Genomic DNA, 25791 nt, shown 5'->3' with positions numbered 1-25791 from the left:
TCCAGCACTTGGGGAAACAACAGACGTGACTTTTTAGCATTTATTAACTGTTACACTGGAGTCTGTACTGTACATTTACTGCCATACTGACAACTTGCTACTAACCTTTACCTCTGCTCCGCTTGCATCCTCCGTCACTTTCCTGCAGCTCACTCTTTTCCCACTTGCTACGCCAACATACTACGCAATGCCGTATTCCCTATTTTCGCCATTTTACGGGTAACCCCCGGCCCCTACTCGTTTTACCCATTTTACGGGTAACCCCCGGCCCCTACTCGTTTTACCCATTTTTCGGGTAACCCCCGGCCCTTACTCGTTTTATCCATTTTTCGGCCAAAACCGACTCTTACTAATTTTAACCATTTCTCTAAAACACCTACCCCGTATTCATTTAATCAGGTTTTCTTGAAGATCCAACGTTCTTTTCATTTTCGCACTTTTCGGCCGTGTTTTGGGAAACCCCTGCCCTTACTCGTTTTATTCATTTTTCGGCTGACACCCAATCTTATTAATTTTACCCATTTCTCCATGAACACCCACCCCATATTCGTTTTATCAGGTTTTCGGGAAGATCCGACGCTCTTTTCATTTTCGCCCTTTTTCGGCCATTTTTCGGGTAACCCCCGGCCCTTACTCGTCTAAACTATTTTTCAGCCGACACCCAATCTTACTGATTTTATCCGTTTTTCCATGAATACCCACCCCGAATTAATTTTATCACATTTTTGGGAAGATCCGACTTTTCATTTTCGCCATTTTTTGAGTAACCCCTGGCCCTTACTTGTCTAATCTATTTTTTGGCCAACACCCAATCTTATGAACACCCACCTCGTATTCATTTTATCACGTTTTCGGGAAGATCCGATGCTCTTTTAATTTTTCGGGTAACCCCCGCCTTTACTCGTTTTACTCATTTTTCAGCCAACACCCAATCTTATTAATTTTACCCATTTCTCCATGAACACCCACCCTGTATTCGTTTTATCAGGTTTTCGGGAAGATCCGACACTCTTTTCATTTTCGTCCTTTTTCGGCCATTTTTCGGGTAACCCCCGGCCCTTCCTCATCCAAATCATTTTTTGGCCGACACCCAATCTTACTGATTTTATCCGTTTCTCCATGAATACCCACCCCAAATTCATTTCTCACGTTTTTGGGAAGATCCGACGCGTTTATCATTTTCGCCGTTTTTCGAGTAATCCTCGTTTTACCCATTTTTCTGCCAACACCCAATCTTACCAATTTTACCAAAATGTGTGTAAATGTGTAATATGTAAATATAAACACCTTCCACAAATACAAAAAAAGATTTGTAAACTCACAAAAATATTTTGCAAATATAAAGCGGATCTGCAAATACACAAACAAATTTCACAAATAAAAAAATATCTGTGAATACATTAATTTAATTTACAAATAAATGAAAAGCATTTGTGAATATCTTTCTAATATGTACAACTTTCCAACAGGCATTTGTGAACTCAGTTTTTATCTGTGAATCAAAAAAACATTTGTGAATCTCAGTTCTACACAGTTCTGTGGAAAAACAAAGTTTCCCGCCGGTCCGAACAGTCATTTTCGGATAGCGCGTGATCGCCTGGTGAGGACGTCATTTCCGCATTTCAAAGTAAGAGCACGCAGTCTTTCTATTTTATTTATTTATTTTAAAATAATCAATGATAAGTAATGTGCATTCATTGTTTTGTGTTAATGTCATACAGTGAGTATTAGTGTGTGTTTATTTGTTCTATGTCTGCTGAGTGACCATCCTCATTAGGTGAGCTTTTCTTGTTCCTGTTGGACCTGGAAGTTGTGATAAGTTGTTGCCAAGGATTTCCCATATGTTGTTTGCGTTGTCCAGTCTCATATTTCGGATCGGATTTTGACTCAAACATGTATAGATGTATTTGAGACAATAGCGAAATCCTACCACTATAGTTTGTTTCATGGTTTGTTGACATAGGCTCTGGAGCTGGCAAAAGTCATCCGTGACGCAGCTTTTGGAAGCTAATCAATCAGAAGAGTAGGCTCCTCGGGTGGGGGGCCTTAAAGAGACAGGAGCTGAAACAGCCTATTTCAGACAGAGGCTGAACTGAAGGGTTGCATAAACGGTCAGTAAAAGATAAATAAGGAGTTTTTTGAACTGTAAATCATGCAAAGAGATTCCAATAGACTTGTGTGTTTTGTGTGTTTATTTTTATGCTTCTTCTTCTCTCTTGGTTTGAACAGTGATGCATTTTATGGACTCAATGAAAATGTTTCAAATTGTTACTACTACTGCACCAACAATAACAGAAGAATGATGGTTTTTTCATGCATTTTATTTCGATTTGATTAGAATTGGACAGTATGAGAAGATAAAAGTATCCAAAGAGCACAAAAGCATTTTAACTGCCTCCAGAGTCAGTTAAATTGGGTTCAAACATATTAAGACTTGCTTCTTGAAGCTGAGTGTGTGGCACACACATGAAAACAAATTTAATTCAGGTGAATCAGATTTATCACACTGCAGAAAAACATAATTTGTAGTTGTCTCCCTTTGGTAAAGAGTAAATCAAGTAAATATTTATATTGTAAATCTTTAGGTGGTTACAGTTTTATTACAAATGGCTGATATCAGCCATCCTGCAACTCCTCCAGCACCAGCCGTAAGTACAGTTCCTGATCCTGACAGACCAGCTGCACCTAGAATGAGATCAAATTACATATGAGGAATACCAAGAGATCATCAGCTACCTGTTTATTCATTAAACTTTTATTTATTACAGGATGTCTAATGAGAGCAGTTCAAAGCAAAAGCAAATATCAAACATTTAAACATACAAAACTGCAAAAAAAATCATGGATAAAATAGCAAAAGGATAAAGAAGACATCATTTTAGACTGCTCCTTTCTTCTGTGAAGAAATACTTATTTGTGTCAGTCCATCGTTTCCCATGTGTTTGTAATGCCTGGAGAGACTTTCATTAAGATGAAAAATAAAATAAATAAAATATCATAATAGTTTACCCAATGACTGCAGGATTGCCACCAGACCCCCAGATAACACGCCTCCTCCATTTGCAGCTGCATAATATGCCATCATTTTGGCAGCAAGGGAGCTTGCTGCTATTCCAGTTGAGGTGAAACCTATGGCAGCCAGAGCGGCAGGAGTCAGGAGCACAGCCGCGGCCCCACCTGGACAAGAACACAGCAGAAAAAACTTTCTTTCTATTGATGAGAACATAACATTTGTGGGATTTTTTTCCTCAATTAATTAAAATTTTCTAAAATAGCAATTACTGCATCATTTATTACTGTGAAGCACAACATTTGTTCTGCAAAAGGACATCATGCTCTCAAAACATTTAGCTCATCTGGCAGAAGTAAATAAATCCATCAACCGCTGCAACCCTGCCAAAAAAAATGACGTCCCTTTATTAATTCTTAGGTCAAGACAATCAAATGTGTTGTATTTAAACATTTGAATTGTGTTGTGAGAATGATGAACTATGGATTTAAGAAAGTGCATACAATGTTTTGAGAAACATGATTTTCATTTGACATTATGTCAAAGCAACTGAGATGAGATTAATGGGTTCAAAAACTTTTAATCATTGAAGTCTAAAGACTTTGCAAATGTCTTACCTCCGCCAATAACAAGGGCCTTACCTGTCAATAAAACACACACAAAAAAACAAAATCAAAAATGATTGTTATTCACCAGAGCAGGCCCTGTCCTACATATGAGGACAACCAAATTATCCGGGTTAGAATAATGGCGAATTGACATGAATCTGGATTTTTCTGGTTCTTTGAAGCAGTCTTAAAATTAATCTGGAACTGTTGTCATAGCAACAATTCCTTATGCCCCAACCTGCTACAGTGCAGTTTATTGACAGTTTGCTGGATCATGACCAATACATTTTACGGTGAACACATATATATATATGGAAAAATGGAAAAACGGTAGTGCAAAGAGGCCCAAATTACAAGGTGAGACCAACATGAAAGTTTTAAAATGTACTTACTTCGCTTACACTACTACAGTTTTATTATTATAAGGATATTAAAATGCATATTTGCTTTTTTTTCTTTTTAGATTAGCATTTTCCCACCATGGAAGTAAGGTAACATTAGCTTGCATCCTGGCTCAAACTGAAACAATCTGAAAGTAATATAGCACTAATTATCTCGGAGCGCTCAATTTACCCCATCCCCATGCTCATTTTACCCCTACCTTGGGGTAAGTTGTGCCTTAGGACTAACTTTTTTTAATAGGTCATTGCTCAAAAAACATAATGATTCATGATGAAACATGATCATTGTTTTAGATCCTGACTGCTCGGCGTGTCGGGAGATTTAAGTAATCAAGTTACACTGCTGTGCCTCGTGCGTAAATGCGCACAGCGTCTCTCTCAATGGGGACACGCACTTATCGTTTCGGCTGCGGTGGGATCACTGCAAGTATTTAATAAACTCAAACATTTTTTGCTCGTGGGGGTGTTTAATAGTCAGCACCCCCAACTGAAATCATGTCCTTGGGTTCACCCGCCGGTTTATGTACAATATATGAACCACATTCACGGCTAAGTTTGTATGTATTTCCCTGCACAGCCAAGAATGGAAAATCAAGGTGATTCTCATCACAGTGGCATCGACAGTTTTCTTGATTCAAGAATAGAGTGTAAGTCTAAAATGTAAAGATTTGGTTTTTCGTGAGCTGACCGGTAAGCAACCCTATCAATGCCTATCATAACCCAAACAAGGGTTGTAGGCTGTCATGAATGACGTTTGTTCTTTTTTCTTCTTCTAACTCTTCATCAGTCAGTTTTTCTAGGAAAAGATGGCCCACCCATTCTTGTATTAGCCCACCCAAAATACAATTTCTGCCAACACCATTGATCTAGAGTTTGACTTGCCTCTCTTCCTGAAACGGAAAAAACAGTTTCCCCTCATCTCAGGGTTAACTAAACCTACTTTCTAGAACAGACCACATATGTTTTCTATGCTGACTAAAAAACAGTGTGGTCAAAGGAACATTTATACTCACAAAATTCTTCTGTGTCCATGTCAATGTCCTTGTCTATTAGGAGTGATAAGTATAAGAGTGATAAGAGGTTAAAGTATGTAATCTACCCACAGCATCCAGTCCATAAGGGGCCCCGCCCCCACCTTTCGACAACTGTTACATAACATTAGGGTGCACGTCATGATATTGACTATTTTAAGAGGCAACATTGGCGTAAAAATGAAACCACTATTTTAAAAAAAAACTTTGCTGGTCCATATTTTTCTCTGAGCACTTCAAAGTGTCTGTATTTTACGCAGCTGTAGACACTGACATTGCGCAGGTGACCATTCTGTGGTGTGAGAGATGTTGGCAAGGAAGTTTGAGTTTTTACGCCACAAGAACTTTTGTCAAAACCCAATGAGGAAATGTATAAATCAGCAAGTGCCCTGGCTGACCAATACAAAGATGACTTACCCACCTGCTCTCATTGAAACGCGCATTAGTGTTCGCAATAAAGAAAAGGAGCTCTGTATGAGTGCACAATAAATGTCTATGATCAGAAGACACAGTGCTGTGGCAGGCTAACTAGCTTCCAAAAGCTACAAATAACACAGGTTTATCCAGGCATTTGGAAACAGTGGGATTGCTGTCTGCATTCATCTGAGACAAAGCTGAAAATCATGAAGGAATAATCTAAAAAGAATAATACATTCACTTTTTTCCAAATGGTAAAAGTTATATCAGTTAAGTAGATAACTTAATGAAACATAACTTATAGCCATTTAAGTGGAATCTGAGGGCAAATGAGATCATGTTTGGGTGTTTCTGCAAAACAAGTTTATATTTGACAAATTTATGCTCATGTGAGTTTCTTTTCCTGCTCTTGCTGCTTACACATTACACAGATGCATTGAGGAAAGTGACTCTCTGACGCCCTCTTTTGTTCAGATGGTAACATAGTTTTGTTTCTCAGTAAATGAAACCATCATCCAGTGTTTATACCTCAGCCCAGTTTAAGGCTCATCAGAGCAGGGAAAGACATGGACCCTGGTGAGTGTATCTGTTCCTTTGACAATACTGATACATGTCCTTGAACTTTAACACTTATATGTAACATATTTCAGTTGAGTAATGAGAGCATCATAAATATCTTTGATAAGTCCAGCTGTGCTGTTATTAGATCTTAATTCTTGTTTTTAATCTTGTGTCCCAGTTACAGCTGGTGCTGCTGCAGCAGGAGCAGGTAAGCCTTTATGAGTCAGCTACTTTTTCAAGTTTAAAGATCTTTAATGTGGAAAAGTCATTGGATATGCTTACATTTTACAGTGTAACTTCCCGCTACTTACCATGTTATTTCCCGGAACTTATGGTGTAACTTCCTTGTCATGCATGGGTGTTTGGCAGACAAGCTTCACCCACACTCCAGAGATTTATTATGCTTATATTTTCTACTGCATTGTATGAATTTGATTCAGAACAAGTTGAGAAATGGATCTATACTTTTGAAAACTGGCTCCTAGCAGGCATGTTGGTCCAGCACTGCAGCAGCTCGTGACGGGCAAACTTACCACTCTCAAGTGCGTAGAACAAAAAAGCAAACAAAAAACAGGAACTTATTTCTTATGTTCTAAATCACCACTTCAGCGGGAGGAGGTGTTTATCACTTATTCAGCCTGTTTCAGTATAGTGAAGTCTAAAACACACATTTTGTTTACTATATATGGTGATGATTATTCTCTGAGTCTTCTTTCTTTGTCTGCAAAATCTGATATGATAAGATGTTTTCTGTTTCCTGTATGGTGTGTTCTTGTGCAGACTGCTGCATAAAAACTAGGCCAAATAGAGAGATATTATACCCATATTTCTGTAACAATTGTGTGCATGTGTGTCTTAGACTTCACTATACTGTAATACACTTAAATAATTGTGATAACAGGTGGATATAGCTTCAGAAGGGGAAAACATTGGTGCTCCCCTCCCCCACTACACTGAAGGGACAACCCTAAAAGATTTTGCATAGCAGCTCAAAAGATTTGTGGACTCCTGCCCTGAGCTGCAGGACAAAATAAACAGACTGAAAAGAAGTGATAAACTCCTCCCACTGAAGTGGTGATTTAGAGCATAAGCACTAAGTTCCTGAATTTCTTTGTTTGTTTGTTTGTTTTGTCACATTTACAATTTAAACATTGTTTCCTCTTTTTTTGTTTTTGTGGGGTTTTTTTTTACTATAATAAATCATTTTATAACTATATTTTGATTTTGATTGCCATGAAAGTTTGTAGATCCTTGTTTCCTTAGTCAAGATATTTTGTTTTTTAAGCTTTATATAGTACAATTTATATAGAACATTTCTATTGTATAATAGTAGTTTATATAGATAAGATGATATAAATAGCATACATTCTATTTAATCATGTTCAATAATGTTTTCTCATTGTCTGTTCAAAATGAGCTAAACCAAACAGCTATTCTTGGGTCCCTCATTGTAACATCAGATGTGCAAGATCCTGTTATGTTTGACAGTGTTTACTGTGATCATTTGTTTTACGTGGTAATTATACAGTAAGAACAGGAGAACAGCATATACCTTGTTGGTTCCGTGTAATTAAAGAATAAAGTCTTTTTTATACGTTCTTATTGTGTAATTAAAGATATACTATGTATAGTAATAAATGACTGTATTGTTAGTTTTTCATCCTCGGATGACAAAACAAGCCTTCCATAGCTGTGCACTTGAGAGAGGCAAGTTTGAGCTACTGCAGTGCTGGACCAACATGCCTGCTAGCAGCTAATTTTCAAAAGTACAGACCCATTTCTCGACTTGTTCTTATTCAAATTCATACAATGAAGTAGAAGACATAAGCTTAAGTTTGCATTTCAATGTTGTCCAGCAGAGAGCAGCACAAACCTGCCAATACTAAATAGCCTAAGAAACACTGTGATTATTTTTCATGAGAAGGTGCAGGGGAGCTTTTTCTTTTTTTTGATCAAAATCAAAGGTAAAACTGCTCAGCCTTTGCATCCTACAGGTAAAATATTGTATTGCTTTTCAATGGAAACAATCTTAAGCACCAGCTATCTGTAATCAATGGTTGAACAGCCTCTCAAGTTGTCTGGTCATGGAAAAGCTGACATATGCTACCAAAGGCCACTTACAGACATTCTAAAAAAAAAATCAAGACACTTCATGCTCTGCCTGGAAACAAATCACCCAACCAGCTCTGCACTTTTTGATGAAGAAATGTAGCTTATGTATGGCAGTATGATGAACTCATGAACTATGTGTATTTACTATTTTTCTTAATGTTTTCTGTGTGTGTGTTTATATGTGTTTATATATACTCATGTTGTGGGGTTACAAATCTGATGATATGGCTATCTTTTTAAGGAATTTAAGGGATGAAAAAGAGGTTGATGAAGTTATAAATTGCCTTAATGTACTCTCTAACGTATCAGGGCTAGCTCTTTTTCCATTTAACTGTATGCATACAACAGAAATCAAAGGTATTCTAGTTAAAGATGAAGAAACATAATTTAGGGATTAATATCTGTAGAACTCAACCAGAGAGAGTACAGTTCAATTTCTGTCCCCTACTTCCAGAATTAATGGATATGTAACTCATGAAGGATTTATCACACAAGGATTGGATACTTTTACTCATGACTGAAGGTTTGTTATATTTAGTTTATCATGCAAAGGTATTAGAAATCCCCCAATTGATTTATTGAACAAATCGACTCAGTATTTAAATAAAAATATTTTACATGATACTTATAATCAATGAGATATTAAATACCTGGTCTTTTAAAATAGTGATGATTGATAACCAACTTAACCTGTTCTTATAATAATGAGAGATTTATCTTGTAATTATGAGATATCAAGACGAGGCTTCCTTTTCTTTGGTAAATGCACTGCCTTTTCTTACTTTCAAAGCTGCCTGATTACTCAGTACACTGCTTTGTTCTTGTCCATGTGCAGTAGGAGCTATTGTCGCGGCTCCTGCCGTTCTGGGGGCGGCAGGTTTCACCTCAGCTGGAATAGCAGCAGGCTCCGTCGCTGCTAAAATGATGTCGGTTGCTGCAGTTGCAAACGGAGGAGGAGTGGCAGCAGGGAGTGTGGTGGCTGCTTTGCAGTCAGCAGGTAAAAGCTATGAGTGGGCGTTTTGTTGTGGATTTAGCTGTTGTATCTTAATGGTGATGTGATCATTGATGAAACAGTAATCTCAGGGTCATTAAATGCCCTTTAACTTTCATAACTGCAACAACATCAGCATAACATCCTATTCAAGTGTCTGGCAAACCTAAAACAACAATAATGTCACATCACAAAAGAAATAAGTATACTACAGTGTGTAGGTACAATATAATATAACAATATATTAATGTAATATAACAATATACTACTGTATATACTGTGATGACAGTAGTACCATTGTTAAATTTACTTCTTTATCTTTATCTTTATCTTTATCTCACTGCAGGTGCGGCTGGTATATCAGGAGCTGCCTCTGCAGTTGTGGGCGGCGCTGGAGCAGCAGTGGGATGGCTGGCTAGCTTCATTGGCTGAAAATCAAGAAGGAATAATATATGAGAAATAATAGATACACTTACTTGATGGAAACAATTGGAAATTCTATCAATGAAGCAGAGCGTTTGTGTTTTGAAAAGTTTCCTTGTATGCATTTAAATGAATTATGAGATTATGTTTTGGCATTTCTGCAAAACATGTATTGGACTTTCACAAAATAAAATGCAATTGAAAAGTATTTAGTTCATTATCTTTTTTTTTTTTTAAATTGAGGTAATAATCTATCATTAATAATTAGGGGGTTTAACTCTGTGTGTATGACCTGTATGAATAAATACCTAATATTGTACTTTAGCACTTGAGTACAATTACTTAAATCCTTATTAGAGCCATGATGACCTCCAGGGCCAAAACATTATGTTCCTCAATAACATAGTAAAGATGAACGTTTGTTGTTTATGCAGGTTTAAAGGAGCAGTCAGAACTAAACTGGTTGAGCAACTCTTCAGTATCTATCTTTTATTTATCCTCTGATTCTTCTATTAAAGTGAGAAATGTTAAATATTTAAGTTTAATTTTCTGTTATTGTTGATCAGACACCTTTTTGGTTACACCTTTCCTCAATTGTCTTTCACCCCATTTCTGAAACACTGTTGCAGTTGTCAAATCATCAAGTGCAATCACCACATCAGAGAGCAAACAACTAGCACACACATTCCTGGTTCAATGAACTAGTGCATAAACCCTACATTATCATTTGTACTGACTCCCCTAAAATGAATTATTCTATGAAATAATTAACATCTGTACCTGTAAGTAAAAGTATTAATGGTTTTACATTTAGAATTAACTGAAAGACATGAAGTAGACTGACAGACACTATTAATAACTACTTTTTGGTCATTTTTGTACCCAATGATGCAGTCGGTGCCTCAAGGACAAATGACGTTTTCTGTAGATGAGAAATGCACATCTGGTTCTTTCTGATGATTGTGACATGGAGGATGCACTATGATCATATCGTTTTTCTAACTCCCAGGACCATGTAGACTTACACCACTGAGTGTTGAAATTAAAAACCCACCCACTGCCCAAACTTCCTCACACTTACATTTCTTTTTTCTACTGTATATGAAAGTTACTTTCTACATTGGTGTACTAGTGTACAGATCCCCCAAAGTCCCAAAAAATAAAAAATATCGTCTTTCAGGATTTTGGGAGCTCTGTACAAGTGCACAATAGATGTCCATGATCATAAGACAGAGTGCTGTGCAGGCCAACTACCCAGCTTCTGTTGCTCCCCCTGGCCTGATGGGTGTCAGGGAGGGATGTTGTGGGAGCCAAGTTATGTTTATGTATGTTTAGTTCAGTAAATAAGTGCAGTCTGTATTTTGTTGGGCAGTTTATGTAAATTAAGATACATAAGTGATTGTTATATATAAGTCATTGAATAAGTTAATTAATAGTAATTTGTTAAAGTTCAGCTAATAATCATTTGATTTAATCCATGTTGATGTAAGCATGATATTTTGTAAAAGGCAACATTATTTAAACTTTTAGAGATAGGCCCCTTGTGTTTACTAGAATGGTGAACCTGTGGTTTGAAAGTTGAGGCTCAAGTAAGGACCGAGCGACAGTTTTCTTACCGTAGTACAGTTTGCCGATTAGGAGAACTTGGCTTTGAATACTCATGTAAGAAGATACTACAAAACTGTGGAATAAATACTTGTTTTATCCTTTTTTACGTCGGAGTCCTGTGGAATTTTTCCTTCTCAAGCTAAAGTACACAAGTTAGGCCAAGGTCCTCATTGAGCTTCAACCAGCCACTGATTCGTTCATGAACCCTGTAGCTGTATGTAGAAAAAGTGGAGAGGAAACAGTCAAACATGATTAGTTGACGCTTCACTGCGTGATTGGAGTGCTGAAAAAAGTTGAGGCCATGTCATCTTTAATTTGTAGCGCGTCACGCAGCGACAAGTGTCGGGTGTCAGTTCCACTGAAAATGACTTGTGGCCTTTTGCTTTGTCGCTGGTAGTCTGAACACACAGTAAGGCGTTTTACGCTCCTCCTAAGTGCTATGCGCCATCTAGTGAACTGCTTGAGTATTGCACTGACATGGTAACAAGTAGAGTACAATGTAATTGACATTTAATCACTATGTAAGACACAATAAAATAAAAAAATATATAGGGGTGTCTATTTTAAGCCTCTTTAACTTATTATTTTAGCAATGAACTGTACCATAGTTCCAATGACTTTCTAATATCTTTTTATGCTATCTTTAATTCCTTTAAAAAATTTGTTTTAACCCTTTACACTATATGCATATTTACATCTGGTATGCACATTTTTTAACCCTTTACACTTCTAACATGCTGGAAAAGCTACAGCAAGCACAGGTTTAGCCAGGCTAGCGGCATGGCTCTAGAGATTGCAATGTCAGTCGCTTTTATAAATATTCATAGTCCTCACATGATTAATCCTACTAACTTTGGTGATCCCCTGATTTTTTATATAGCACCACTGTTTAACATTTTATTTTAAAGTGAAACATTTCATCAACTATTGGATGGATTGCCATGGAATGTGGTCATTAATTTTCCCACAGGATGAATTGTAATAACTGTGGCTTTTCATCTTCTTAAGTCTAGTTAAATGACTCCAAAAAATGTATTTTCAGGTAGGGGAGAACGGGGTAACATGAGCCACTTTTTACATTTGATGATTTTACTGCAAAATGAAAGTGTATTTGTTTCAAATAATAGTTACTATATATACCACAGGTTGTTGTGTACCCATGGAAATTAAAACAAGTTATCTAATTATTATGGTTTTAGAGCAATGAGCCATCAAAAAAAGTTAGTCCTATGGCACAATTTGCCCCAAGATAGAGGTAAAATACGGGTAAATGTGCTACCATTAAATACTGATATAAAAATTACACAAAATCAAACAAATTAATTATAAAATTAAAAATAATTTTGAACTTTCTTAATGCCATCAATTTTATAAAGGCAAAAACTTATACTTTTAAGTAAAACCATATGTCTGTGTGTTGTTGTTCAACATGTTACCTAAACATTTTCAGTAAGGATTAAACTCTGATCTTTGTGTGTTAGCTACAGAAAGAGTGTGTGTGTAAATGTGCTTTTGTGTATACAGACGAGTGACAAATTAAAGGAAAAACCGGTACAGGTCTGAATGCTTGAACCCTACAGTGAGGGGATCTGGTGGCTCTGTTATGCTTTGGGGGGCATTTTGCTGGCATGGTTTGGGTCCGCTTTCCCCTTAGAGGGAAGGGTCACTGCAAATCAATACAAAGGGTTAATTTGTGGTTGCATGATTACTTTTGTTTATGGTTACATAGATAAAGGGGGTGGTTCATTTTACCCGCTGGCTCTATTTACCCCGTTCTCCCCTACAGGCTACAGGTTACAGTATCTGCTAAATCAGGTGTTAAAAGGGGATATATTATGCTTTTTGTGTTTTTCTGTTATTTATATACTGTTATAATGTTGAATTTATGTTGGTAACATGGTCAAAGTTCTAAAACTTGAGGTTAACCTATGTAGAAATGCTGCCTGCAAGTCAAAAGCCAGGGCTTCAACCTACTCTGAACGCTTTGTTTGTTATATTTTTTTCTACCTTGCAGATGAGCTGACATCAGCTCATCTCACTTACCTACAAATGGCTGTCTGTTCCATAGCCTTGGTTACTAAGGTTTTTCCATGTGTTGTTTGCGTTGTCCACCCTCATATTTCAGGTCAGGTTTTGGTTCAAACATGTACTGAGAAGTTTCCATTTTGAGTAAAGAACAAGAAGAAGTAGCAAAATACTACCGCTATAGTTTGTTTCATGCTTTGATGATATAGCCTCCAGAGTTACTGTAAGTCTGCTGAGGGGCAACTTCTGAAAGCTGGCCAATCAGAACAGAGTGGAATCTTCGGAGACGGCCTGTTTCAGTACTGAGGGGCTGTGTAAAGGGTCAGTATGAGTTAAATAGGGAGCTTTTTGAACTGATATTGCAAAGACATTGCGGTAGAGTCCCAGAATAAAAAAGGAGACATGTAAATGTGCATAATATTTCCCTTTTAACTTGTGTTTTGTGTATTAATTTGTATGCTTCTTCTCTCTTGGCTCCATAAAATATGATATATATAATATATGAAAATGTTTCAAATTGTTACTACTGCAGCACCAACAACAACAGAAGAATGGTGGCTTTTTTCATGCATTTTATTTTGACTTGATCAGAATTGGACATTATGAGAAGATAGATATATCCCAAGAGCACAAAAGCATTTTACCTGCCTCCAGAGTCAGTTAAATGGTGTCAAAACATATTATATATACTTGCTTCTTGAAAGATGTTTTAAGCTAAGTGTGTGGCACACACATGGAAACATTTAATTCAGGTGAATCAGATTTATCACACTACAGCACAAACATCATTTGTAGTTGTCTCCCTTTGCTAAAGAGTAAATCAGGTGAATATTTATACTGTAAATCTTTAGTTGGTTTCAGTCGTGTTACAAATGGATGATATCAGCCACCCTGCAACTCCTCCAGCGCCGGATGTAAATACAGCTCCTGCTCCTGAAAGACCAGGCACACCCACAGTGAGATCACATTACATATGAGGAATACCAAGAGATCATCAGCTCCCTGTTATACTCGTCTGTCCATAAGTAAAGCTTTTACTCTAGAGTGTAAAATAACTTACAACTTTATTTGCAGGGGATTAACAGGATTTTTTATCTTCCTCCAGTAATGCTACAAGCATCATTCTATTTTATTCTCCACCCTTTTCGCTATTATGGAGCAAACACTTCTCACCCACTGACACTCCCAATGCTTCCTCCACCCACTTTGATTACCAGCACATATTACGTTTTAATCCACTCAGTCATTCATTCATTCATTCATTTATTCAGCTGTACATGCCCTGCATATGTACAAAGGACAGTAAAAGCAAAAGCAAAGATCAAACATTTTGACATGAAAATCTGCAAATAAAACACAAGGATAAAATAGCAAAAGGTTGGGGCATTAGCCTAGACTGCTCCTCTTTACTATGAAAAGATACATGTTCATTGAGGTGAAAATTAATATAAATAAAATGTCTAGTTTACCCAATGACAGCAAGGTTTCCACCAGACTCCCAAATGTCATGCCTCCTCCAAAAGTACTTGCATAATATATTATGGAAGCAATGGTGCTTGCTGCTATTCCACCTGAGGTGAAACCCAGGGCGACCAGAAGAACAGGCAGAACAGCAGCCAGAGCAACAGGAGTCAGGAACACATTCCAGGCACCAGCTAGACAAGAACACAGCAGAAGAAACTTTGTTTCTATTGATGAGAGTATAACATTTGAGGGATTGTTTTTCCTCAATTGTTTAAGCACATCTTCTAAAACACACTTCACCACCTCATTTTATACTGAGAGGCACAACACTTCATTTGTCCTGCATAAAGACGTCACGCTCTCAAAACATTTAACTCATCTGTCAACGTAAACCGTGACGTAACGTAAACCGATCAACTGCTGCATAGCTGCCAACAAAATTACATGTCCTTTCATCATTATTTCGGGATTACTTCTGTGTGAAAGCAACAGGACATAAATATAATGTGAGAAAATGAACTATGGTTTTCAGAAAGTGCAGACAGTGTTTTGAGTATCAGGATTTTCATTTGACATTCTGCAAAAGCAACTGAGAAAAACTGTAAAAGATGTACGTGCTCAAAGACTTTTTAAGAAGTTGTGTTGATTCTGATTGATTTCCAAAGACTTTGCTAATATCTTACCTCCACCGGTAAGGAGGATCTTACCTGTCAATAAAGCACAAAAAGAAAACACAAGTTACCATGTTATCCATGCTGAGCAGATATGTTTGCTATGCTGGTTAATATTAAGAAACAGTGTTGTCAAAGGAACATTTATACTCACAAAGTTCTTCCATGTCAGCTTTAGGAGTGATCAGCCTGCGATGAGGTGTTGCATGTAATGTACAACCTGATGCATGGGTAAGGCTATATATACCCTGTTGTTGTCATTTCTGAGAAACTGAAACTTAAGAGCAACAATGATGTAAATAAAAACAAATTTTCATTTTTAACCAGAATACCCCTTCAATTCAGAATAAATGGATATAAAAGATATTTATTGTGCACTTGTGATCTACTGTCTGTTTAACTGTACCACCTTTTTCAAGATCTCTTTATGTTTGTTTCCCTTTATGTCCTTTATGTTTGTTATATGATTCATTGTTTGTTTGTTTGTTTGTTTGTTCCCTTTTGCCTTACACTTTATTACACTATTGTTTTGTATTATGATGTAATATTTACTTGTGTGGATCTCAAGAAGAGTAGTTGCTACCTTGGGATCGGCTAATAGGGATCCAAGATTTAAAAAAACAAAACAGTAAACTTGTCTTTTGTTAAAGTTCTGTTATTTGTAACATTTATTTCTCAATATTGAGTTAACTTTTTCAAAACTCTTCACGCAGTCAGCACAACAGAAGTCAATGTGGGCTAAACTGTGGATTGCTTTTCATTGCTTTGACACAAAATGACCCCATCTTTGACTATAGGGCATTCCTTGAAATTCACATTCAGTCAAGTTACATAAAATCGTCTTCCTGTCAAGTTAGAATCAGCTGACAAATGCAACTAAATGCTTGTTGGTCTCTGTCTCCCCCTGCTGTGGAGAGGAATGATCATTCTGTATTATTGGATCTGGCTTTTAATTTTTTATTTTAATTCTTGATTTGTTTGCGAAAGACAGGAAACAGATATTAACACAGTCAGTTTTACTTCAGATCTGAAGCAATAAAAACTTCATTGCATAACAGTCCATGGCGAGTTTGGCCTTACTCAGTTACAACTTGCTTCACATGCATACAGAACAGCAGAGCAACAGTACGAATAACAACACACCTACAGTAAATGACACAATAAGACAGACAGGGAGGTGACGACAAGAGAGACACTGAATTTGCGGCACTTTAGTGACAACTAGCAGAAATGAAAGTTACTCTCAATGGATGTCAGTAAGGGCTGCATATGTTATTTTTATTATCTTCTACAAGAATAATAATAAATAATTATGAAGTTAGATATTAAAAATGTTACCATCATACTAAGTTTGTTTGTAAATTTATTAAAATACATTCATATACAATAATCAAACAACCACATGTACCAACATGCATGACTGACGCCAAAAAATCCATAAAACAATAGTGAGAAAAAGGCACCAGTTTAACACACAGACAAGCGGTAAAATGATAAAACTGTATAAATCCAAACGATGACTCTGCATAAAGTGATATGCTGCTTTTAATCACATTAGCACATCCAAGCTGCATTCAGACTCACTCTTTATCAAAAATAGTCTTGACAAGTCACTTGATGTTTGATTTGTAACCCAGCTGACATCTAAATAAATTATGTTTAGCACTTTCTAATATTTGGTTCTGTTTGATTTAAAATATACTTAATTTTACAGGTTAATACAACAGATTGCTGGTATGAGTGGAAAATTTCCGACTGCAAATGGAGATTTTAAACACAACTAGTTTTGAGCACCACTCTCTAAGAAGACACTTCTTATAAAGGGTTTAAAAGATGTAACCAATGGCTTTATTAATGGTTAATAAATGATTTACTAATGATTTAAAGAGCAGTTATAAGCCATTAATTAACAGATTTAAGGTGAATGGCTTGTGAATAATTCTTTGGCTGGTCTTTATCCTTTCTGTTTAGTAATAATACCATTAATAAAGCCTAAATGCCTAATTAGTGGTCCAATTAGTCAAATTGGTCCAACTAGTCAAGCATATTTTTGACAACATGGCAAGATGAATTCTGTTCTAATTAATAGCTTAGAATTAATCTATAAACATTATGACCGTAATCTATTGACCATTAATCCATTAGTTACAATTTATAAACCCTTTATAAAGAGTGTTGTAGGTGGGACCACTTCATAAACTCATAATAACCAGAATAGGTAAAAATTACCCTTTGAATGAATTGAAATGTCATAAACTGTTAATATAAGAACTTGTGAATTACTGTAATGACATCACATTATTATTATATATAAGTTATACTGCATCAACTGCATTTTATTACATTTTCAACCCCTTTCAATCATAGTTTTGGTAACTTATAACATTTTCTGTCAGTTCCAACATCTTAAGCTGCCGAATGCCAAAATGAAATGTCCCTTTAGTCTCCTCTGTCTCTGCACAGTGATGTCCTCTTTAAAAAGGTTACTTGAGTGCTGAAGACGTCTCTTTGTCTTTAATTCCTTTCTTAGCAACTCTCTGAGCGATACCGTAGGGCACATGGCACGCCACTGTCCCCAGCTCTGCTGCCCCTTCCACATGAAACATCTGGTCATCAAAGAAAATGTGTGGCCTGATCTTCTCCAGCATGGGGCCCTTGGGTGCCCCTGCCAGAAAGAGAGCCTCATCGATCTCTAGACCCCATGAGCGCAGAGTTTTTAGGGCTCTGGTACCAGAACTGGCTGCACTGCGAGCTGTCACCAGGTAGGTACGGATAGGACAGTCCATACGCTGGCCTTTGCCATAAAACTTCTTCTGCAGCTTTCCTAAAGCCTCCAGGAAGCCCTTCAATGGCCCCTGCAGACAGAAGGGAGAATAACGGACAGTCAGCTCACAGTGCATTTGGAAGTTTTCTGTGTTTATATTTGGTTTAGGAGACATAAAATTCATATAATTGTTAGAATCTCAGCCAAGAGAGCAAACTATGCCCCATAAGTAGTTTACCAATTTAAATGATAATTTTGGCTTATGATAATTTGGGTCTAATTTCATACTTTCTTCATAGTTTCATAGCCATCGCTCGTCCATTCAGGCCTAATTACATCATACTCGCCAAGTTATTCTGGCAATGCTGTGACATCACAAAAAAACAAACTTAACAAACGTAAAACTATCTGCTGTAAACCAATGAAATGAATGAAGTTATGCATGCACACTGTTTTCCTGCTCAATTAAAGATTATTACAGACAACTCAGTGTGCTGACTTTGTCTGATCACTTGTTTCTTGCCATGTCAAACTTTGTTATAGCGATGTCACCATGTTTGCAGATCACACAATTATTTTGGTGATTGAAATGATGGTCAGAAGTAATAAGACCCAGATTGTAGTAACCCAGAATTGGGTGTACTACATTTTAAATAGCTGTGTGGTACTGATAATTGTCACTCTGTGTATACTGTACATGGTCCAGAGGCTTGTTCTCATGTGCCTTCTCATGCTCAAAGAACTTGTCAAGTCCGTGGGCCTTGAAAATGCGTTCAGACTCATCAGAGAAGAGGACAGCGTCACCATCAAATGCAACCCGCAGCTGAGTCTCCGATACTTCCTTCATCTTCTCTGGGGTGAACATTGTGGCTGCTGCTATACCTGATTCACACACAATATTTTAAACACACATCGTACAGTACATGTACACAGACAGAGTTTAACAGTTGTTTCTGTTGAAAATCAATTACACATCACCAGATCTTAGCAGCACATATCAGACACTATAATTAACTTCTGCCTCTGTCTAGTGCTACAGCTTCTTAGTGAAATGAGACTGAACTGACCTTCCTCCAGAGCTTCCCGAACCTTGGCTGCATCAGCAGATAAGTATAAGTTAGTGTGGTAGGCCTTCAGGTAGCCGATGGGGCTGTTTCCACCAGTCATACAGAAGCGCTCGATGAACAGCTCTGCAGACAGGAGGAAGCAAAAGTTCAGTAAACATCAGTGTGCATAGAATTGAAGATGTGCAGAAATCAACTGATCACAATGTTCACACAAAAAGGTCAACTTTTTTATAATGACATTTATATGGGCCACATATGTTAGTTATTGTTTCACTGTAGAGTTTGTACAACACTCACGGGGGGGGGGGGGGGGGGGTTGTATTCAGTTTGTTGCAATCTGCAAACTCACTGCTAGATGCCACTAAATCTTCCACACTGGTCCTGTAAATGCTGTTATTACAATTTTGATGAATACAACGTAAATACCAGGAATGCTTCCAACATGAGATAGATAATGTTTCTGCAATTTCAGAAAATGACCACAAAGAAATAAAGAATCAGGGGCAACTGGGGGCATAACCACCTATTTTTACATTCATCACAGTAATGTCAAATACTGGTTGTCAGCAGTGTGTTGCTTTAGGCAGCAGAGCAGGGAAAGGAACAACGAACCCGGTGTGACGTGAAAGCAGAGAGCCTGAGATCTTGTCTCGGGCAGTGCAGATTTTTCCGCTTGGCTTGACTACATCAGTGGGTGCTGGGTGTGGGATCCCCGACTCCCATCACTTCCCTTGGGGGACATAATGTGGTGTGTGGACCATGAGAAAGATCCCACAATAACCAACAGCAGTCCCTGTTCATCCACAGGGAGGAGGGCGACCCCTTAAACTGAATGGGAATCAGTAGACACGCGGGGCTTCACAAAGGAAATAAACAAAATAGCTTCAGTTGAACAGTGTAGCATCACAGAACAAAAGATTCTTAGAGTCAGGCCAGTTCATTTTCCTTTCCTTTTCCTCTCTGTCTTTGTCTTATTCTCTCTCTTCCGTTCGCTGAGTCAACGGAGGATACTTGTACTTGTACATGTATTGAGTAGACTTCATGTACACACTTGTATGTCTGTGCGACCTGGAGAGGGACACTGGGTCATAAAGTCACTCACAGTGTGGGAATAGAGAGGACCAGCTGTGCAGAGTCTACAGCAGTGACCGCACACTGTAGTCCAGCCAACACATGGATCTGTGCTAGGTCTTGCTCTGTTTCAGGAGATCACACAATGGAAACCCACAAGTTTTTTGGAATTGATACCTGCAAACTGTCCAAGAAAGCACACTATACACATACAGAGTGCTTACATCCAGTTCAGTTTACAGCCTTGTTATTGATCTTGAAGGTGATGAAAAGGGGCAACCCTGCTGACTTTAAAAAAAAATAACTCAGCAGTACAGCCTTGAAGTTGTATCAACAGTTAATTGACCCTCCAGCATGAAAAAAATAACTGAACTGTGTCAACAATCATTGGCTGAAGTGATGGCTTGACACAAGCAGAGCACAGGTCAGAAAATGAACTGCATCAGCAAAAAGTAGCTCAGTTCATTCAGAGGCAACTATAAGGCAGGGAATGTTTCATATTTTCCTAATCATCAACAAATCCCAATACTTTCCGACTGCCAAAGCCTTTCTATGGCTCTGAGCCCCAAGCCCATTTGTTCAAACGTAAAACAGAAATCATTAAAAAAGGGTCATGAATATGTAGTTCCTTTTTTTGTAAAGAAAAAAAGTCTTAATACTTTCCAAAATTTCTGGGTAATGTAGTTTTTAGCAAATGTTTCTCAAATAGGAGCCACGGACTGGCTCAGAGTCAGTGACAAAAAAATTGCTAAAATTGACATTTATTGTCAACTTGAGCTAAAATAATATAATAATAATGTTAGTAAGCTAAGTCAATGAATGTATGTGGATGAGTGCAGTGTGTGATGCATGGAAACAAAACACAAAGCCCTAACCAAACTGGCTAACGAAGGCCTAGGTGGAAGAAAAGAGAAAGATGTTAGTAGGCCGAGGCCTAATAATTCAGGTGTAGGCAGTTTCTTGATGTCCTCTCCAACTCTGCCTATTGGCTCCTGAGCCAGGAATCCAAACCAACCACACAAGCAGCAGGCAGAGAGGGAGGAATGTCACAGATTATATAACACATTTGTTGGAGATTGCTTTCAGCTGTGGATTTGTCACGCTAATAGTATTTACAGTAGCAGGATCGTATATGATGGATTGACTCACGGTAAACCACAGTGACCATGTTCATTGAAATGAAAGAGAAAAGTCACCTGCACAACACCGTCGCTCCTTCATGTGTTTTTAATTTTTTTCTTTAACATATACACTAGTGCTGTCTAGCACAGAGAAATAATCTGAATACTTGTTAGTAGAATCAATTCATTGTTGGTTTTGGTCTTTTCTGGGATATAATGACAAAAAGAAACATGTAGCACCACACTTATCCTTTAAATCTCATGTAATTTGGTAAAAAAAAAAAATCTTGACAATGCTTGACAAGCATCTATTATTATCTCTGGTATCCATCCATTTCTAATAATGTACTTTATCAGGTGTCACTACCTGACCCAAGTATGAAGCTTCACCAACTCTTCACCAACGGATGTTGATGGCCTCATTGATCTTTATCCTGCGGATATCATAGATTATTGTAAAGTGATAAAAGCATCACCCTTTATTAATGACTTAACAACCATTTATAACTGCAGATATGATGCCTTAATTATAAGAGAGGCAGATTTAATAAAGAGTCAGGAGTCGTTCACATTTTAAGTCTTATGATCTGCAATAATAAATGTTAGTAATTCATTAATCAAGGGTTCTTCCACTACAGTACAGTCTTCGTTTAAGTGTGCAGTTTCATCAATGTCCTGTGAAAACCACACATCTCCAAAATGTGATCGAGAGAGAAGTCTCATTTATTTAGCTTAAAGGTTCTATATGTAAGAATCAGAAATTCCCTCTCATTAGTGACACCGGTGGCCGTTAAGTGAGCTGCAGTCAGCATCCTGTTGCTTGCACTCTGTGATTTATGTACACGTAACCCTTCAGTTTTGAAAAATTCTAAGTGGATGAACACCATCCATCAAAAGGGATTTTTCACAGGTATCAAAAAGGTAAAGACAAGCACATCTGTGCATCGTCCCTGCGTATCAGTAACTCACGGTGATGATTGATGGTATTGATGAGTCGAAGGCCGACGTATGCATGGTTGTTGGTCATGAGCACAACATCAAAGAGCTCCTCGCTCTCGGGGTAAAGCTCCCTCAGGCGAGTGTTCACAGCCTCCAGAGCCTGGGAACACAGCCAAACACAGATTTGAGTTATAAAAACAGATAATACTGAACCCCTGCAGTGGAAATGGCAGTGCATGTGTTTGTTTGAGTGGGTTGGTGTTTAACGCATATTATGCATTCACCTCCTCCAGAAACACGACCTAACACATAACACTGACACCAGGGAATCATTCTACATTTGGTTTGATATAGTGTGTATGTATATAAGTTTTTGAGAGTGTGCTCGGGTGTGATTGTGTGTTTCTCCACCTCTTCTTTTCTCTGACCTTGACAAAGGAGAAGGCAGGGCCGGGGCTAAAAGGCTCCGTTTCATGCTCCACCTGATACTTAATGTACTCCTCCATGCCTTGCTGCTCGTAAATCTGCTGCTCCTTCTCCATGTTGAAGAGGACTCTTGACGACACAGCGATGGTGATGGCATTCTCCGGCTTGGGCTGGAGGATCAGAGATTAAATGTGTCTCATTTTCATCCAGCTCAAGAAGAGTTGATGTCATATAATCAGGTTTCAGAGTTGCAACTGTTCTTCAAATTCATTTATTCCTTTTTTTTTTTTACCAAGCAAAGCCTTGTGGAGTACATTATTCATATTCTGCAGCAGTTGAATAAGGATATTGAAACTTTTGCTTATTCGCTGACTCTGACAGTTCCCAGTAGACAGGACTAATTTAATAAAGGCTTTAATGCCACTGCCTGACCTACAACAGCGGGTAAAGTGAGTGATCTGATGTGACAGAATACAAGTGACAGTGTGATATGAAATACTTTCCTCTGCAAGACTCTGATAGTGCACACACATACCAGAACTGGCTGACACTTGTTAACTCTTTGGAGGCACAAAATGTAACACACTGTAATTGTTACTGTAATCTTGAACTTTTTGATCATATTTTGACAGATAACCGTAAGAAAATAGTGCTATTTGAGAATTTTCATGTTTTATGAACAACAATCATTGAGTTATGTTCAGAAATTTTATATACAAGATTAATCTATTTAAATTGTCTGCCATTTTAACATTAAACCTGGGAGTGAAAATAATTATTATTTACAGAACTTGACTAATTACTTCAATTACTTAAGAAGTATTACATATTTGTGGCAGACTTACAACAGAGACAACTCCATGCATCCTGCCAGGACCTGAAGTTGCCGTTGTTGTGTCTGTTTTTGTATTTGGATGCATTTTCTTCAGGTAAGAAATCCAATCGAGTCTTTAGGGAGAGCTATCCACCTGATCTGAAACAAGATCCCTCTATGCTTTGCTCAGTTTCCAGCTGACACAATAAAGCCTCCCTGAGCCTCTGTATCCTGTTTCACACAAATATATTTCCACATAACCTTCTATTCACTAACTAAACTGAAGGCTGCAACACACACAATTAAACTCTATTAGACAGCAACCTGCTGTGTTATACCAGACCAGGACTTTGATAAAGTTGAGAGGTCAGTGTGTCTGTCTTCTCTCATCTGTCATTTATCATGTGACATCAGTCTTGGCCACTGTGAAATAAGCCACCTCAAATAGTGAAAGCAAGTGTGTGTGCAGGGTTTTCACTGCCAAGAAAGAGCATCACAATTCAGCTCCAAAGTGATGACAACAAGATTAAATTTGACTTTAATTTATCCCAAATAACAATAAAATAACTGATATTCATAATTCAGTCTTCATGGCAACAACTCAGATAAAGACAAGACAAACTGTAACTTTAAATGGATGCTGCGTAAGGCTCTGGGGATACTCACTGGTTTAGGTTTCTTGGTAGGGGTGGAGGGCTTCAGAACCGTCCTAGCATCTTCCCAGGGGGCTCGATTGCTACTGCTGCTGCCATTCCTGGTCAAGTCCTGTCCACCAACGGTCAGAGTTTGACCGTTGTTAACATTCATCTTACCTCTTCGGCTCACCACTATCCTAACTCTCTCAGGTCCACACTGAGTCCCAGTGTGCCCCCCCGATAGCTCTCCCTGTAGTCTCCCTCTCTCTGGCAGGAGTTCCCAACAAAGTCCTTACTCACTCTAGCACATTAGCAATTTGAATTCAGTCGTGGTGCACTCAGGAGATGGATCAATCTGACTGTAGCTGCAGAGCCACTCAGCTAAATGCTCTGAAAAAAAAGCAGAGCAGGAACGAGATGTTGCAGAATAAAAGAGGGATGAGAGTAATTCAGTTAAAGATACAATTCAAGCTGTTAATAGTTCTTCTAATCCCTGACATCTTACGTATTATATTCCTCGCTCAGCTTCTCTGTGCTTGTCTTTCTCTGTGTCACTCTCTCATGCACACAACTGACTTAAAGCCATTTTGCATCCTCCCCCTTTTTAACCCTTTCTGTGTGTTATTCCCTGGAGCAGCAGCAGAGCATGTGATTGAATCTATGTGACAACTGCTCGTTGCACCCTTTGGACAGAACAGACCGGTGTGTCAAAGCACCACTGTGTCATGATGCTTGTAATGTATTTATGCTTCCCTTCTCCTAATACAAAGGTGGAGTTTGAAATCGTAGAAGCAAAACTATTTTCTCACAGTGCATTTATAGGTCATTTAAAAAGAAGATTGTTGTTGTTTTTCTTTTAGATTTTATAACTACAAAAGCAGTTGAGGTACATTTTATCCCATATGATCTCTACTCCCAATGTACAATACCATTTCATGTCCCGGCTCAGCAGTGTGGGAAATGGAGTCCATCCTTGGTCATTTGTGTCCCACTGTGCATCTAATGATAATTTCTTCTTGCCTCTTCTCATGTAAACCCCTGCAGGATCTTTCCATGGATTGAATTACAGAGCAGCAGTCCCAGTTGCCAGGCAACGGCCAGGGAGTCAGGCTGGCTGGGACACCAAGATCTGATTGGCTGTGGAGACACCAGACTGCATATATAACCCTCCAAATATGGCATCAGTCAGAGAGACAGGTAATGCAATGAGCAAAGATGAAAGTGTAGATGTTGCTTTGAGGGTTACACGTTATAAATGATATTAGCAAATGCTTTTATCACAACAAACGGGCAATTTACCAACTGCAGATGGTTTCTGGGAAGAGGATATTGAGCAGGCATCCATGCAGGGACTCAAGGAACAAAAGGATATTAAAGACTCAGCCTGCTGCTGGACACATCCATTACGGTCATCATCTTTATATACTCGTCAGCATTACAAAGGTAGCAAATCAATCTGTTGACATCAGACGAGACTATATATGTAAAAACATTTTTGCTAAAACCTGTAGAAACCAACATTTAAAAAAAAAAAAGAGTTAAATATTTCTTTTCACTACTTTTCAGTGTAAATCTACAGTGATGCTTCATATATTTTACATGCATTGACATCAAAATTGTACCAAATTACAG

General features: G+C 37.9%; 4 protein-coding genes across 7 annotated transcripts; 1 reads left to right on the top strand and 3 right to left on the bottom strand.

The window, feature by feature from the left end:
* Positions 1 to 2303: 2303 nt before the first annotated feature.
* Positions 2304 to 5875, bottom strand: LOC137199723 (interferon alpha-inducible protein 27-like protein 2A). 2 transcript variants are annotated; one of them, XM_067614223.1, is made up of 5 exons: positions 5472 to 5857; positions 5033 to 5164; positions 3628 to 3651; positions 3010 to 3177; positions 2304 to 2685 (listed from the first exon to the last, which is right to left on the bottom strand). In XM_067614223.1, the coding sequence occupies exons 2-5, from the start codon at positions 5049 to 5051 to the stop codon at positions 2582 to 2584; spliced, it is 315 nt and encodes a 104-aa protein (XP_067470324.1). In that variant the 5' UTR covers positions 5052 to 5164; positions 5472 to 5857; the 3' UTR covers positions 2304 to 2581. The 2 variants fall into 2 exon arrangements, with proteins under 2 accessions (XP_067470324.1, XP_067470325.1); XM_067614224.1 differs by having other exon boundaries at positions 3010 to 3129; positions 5033 to 5875.
* A 98-nt stretch (positions 5876 to 5973) lies between these two features.
* LOC137199724 (interferon alpha-inducible protein 27-like protein 2A) lies at positions 5974 to 9762 on the top strand. Its single transcript, XM_067614225.1, has 4 exons — positions 5974 to 6043; positions 6207 to 6236; positions 8976 to 9137; positions 9478 to 9762. The coding sequence occupies exons 1-4, from the start codon at positions 6034 to 6036 to the stop codon at positions 9561 to 9563; spliced, it is 288 nt and encodes a 95-aa protein (XP_067470326.1). The 5' UTR covers positions 5974 to 6033; the 3' UTR covers positions 9564 to 9762.
* A 3989-nt stretch (positions 9763 to 13751) lies between these two features.
* LOC137200054 (interferon alpha-inducible protein 27-like protein 2A) lies at positions 13752 to 15585 on the bottom strand. The gene is made up of 4 exons (XM_067614734.1): positions 15477 to 15585; positions 15335 to 15358; positions 14657 to 14842; positions 13752 to 14120 (listed from the first exon to the last, which is right to left on the bottom strand). Exons 1-4 carry the CDS (start codon positions 15487 to 15489, stop codon positions 14035 to 14037), a joined length of 309 nt encoding a protein of 102 aa, XP_067470835.1. The 5' UTR covers positions 15490 to 15585; the 3' UTR covers positions 13752 to 14034.
* A 738-nt stretch (positions 15586 to 16323) lies between these two features.
* On the bottom strand, positions 16324 to 24745 carry LOC137199919 (cytosolic 5'-nucleotidase 1A-like). 3 transcript variants are annotated; one of them, XM_067614530.1, is made up of 7 exons: positions 24665 to 24745; positions 24191 to 24549; positions 22713 to 22880; positions 22315 to 22444; positions 19154 to 19276; positions 18784 to 18968; positions 16324 to 18177 (listed from the first exon to the last, which is right to left on the bottom strand). In XM_067614530.1, the coding sequence occupies exons 2-7, from the start codon at positions 24329 to 24331 to the stop codon at positions 17806 to 17808; spliced, it is 1119 nt and encodes a 372-aa protein (XP_067470631.1). In that variant the 5' UTR covers positions 24332 to 24549; positions 24665 to 24745; the 3' UTR covers positions 16324 to 17805. The 3 variants fall into 3 exon arrangements, with proteins under 3 accessions (XP_067470631.1, XP_067470630.1, XP_067470632.1); XM_067614529.1 differs by having other exon boundaries at positions 24191 to 24711; XM_067614531.1 differs by lacking the exons at positions 24191 to 24549; positions 24665 to 24745 and adding an exon at positions 23556 to 23839.
* Between the last annotated feature and the right edge of the window lie 1046 nt (positions 24746 to 25791).

The sequence above is a fragment of the Thunnus thynnus genome, chromosome 16 (assembly GCF_963924715.1).
Source record: "Thunnus thynnus chromosome 16, fThuThy2.1, whole genome shotgun sequence".
NCBI lineage: Eukaryota > Metazoa > Chordata > Actinopteri > Scombriformes > Scombridae > Thunnus > Thunnus thynnus.
Note: the sequence above shows the minus strand (reverse complement) of the source record. Positions and strands in the feature narration are given on the sequence as shown.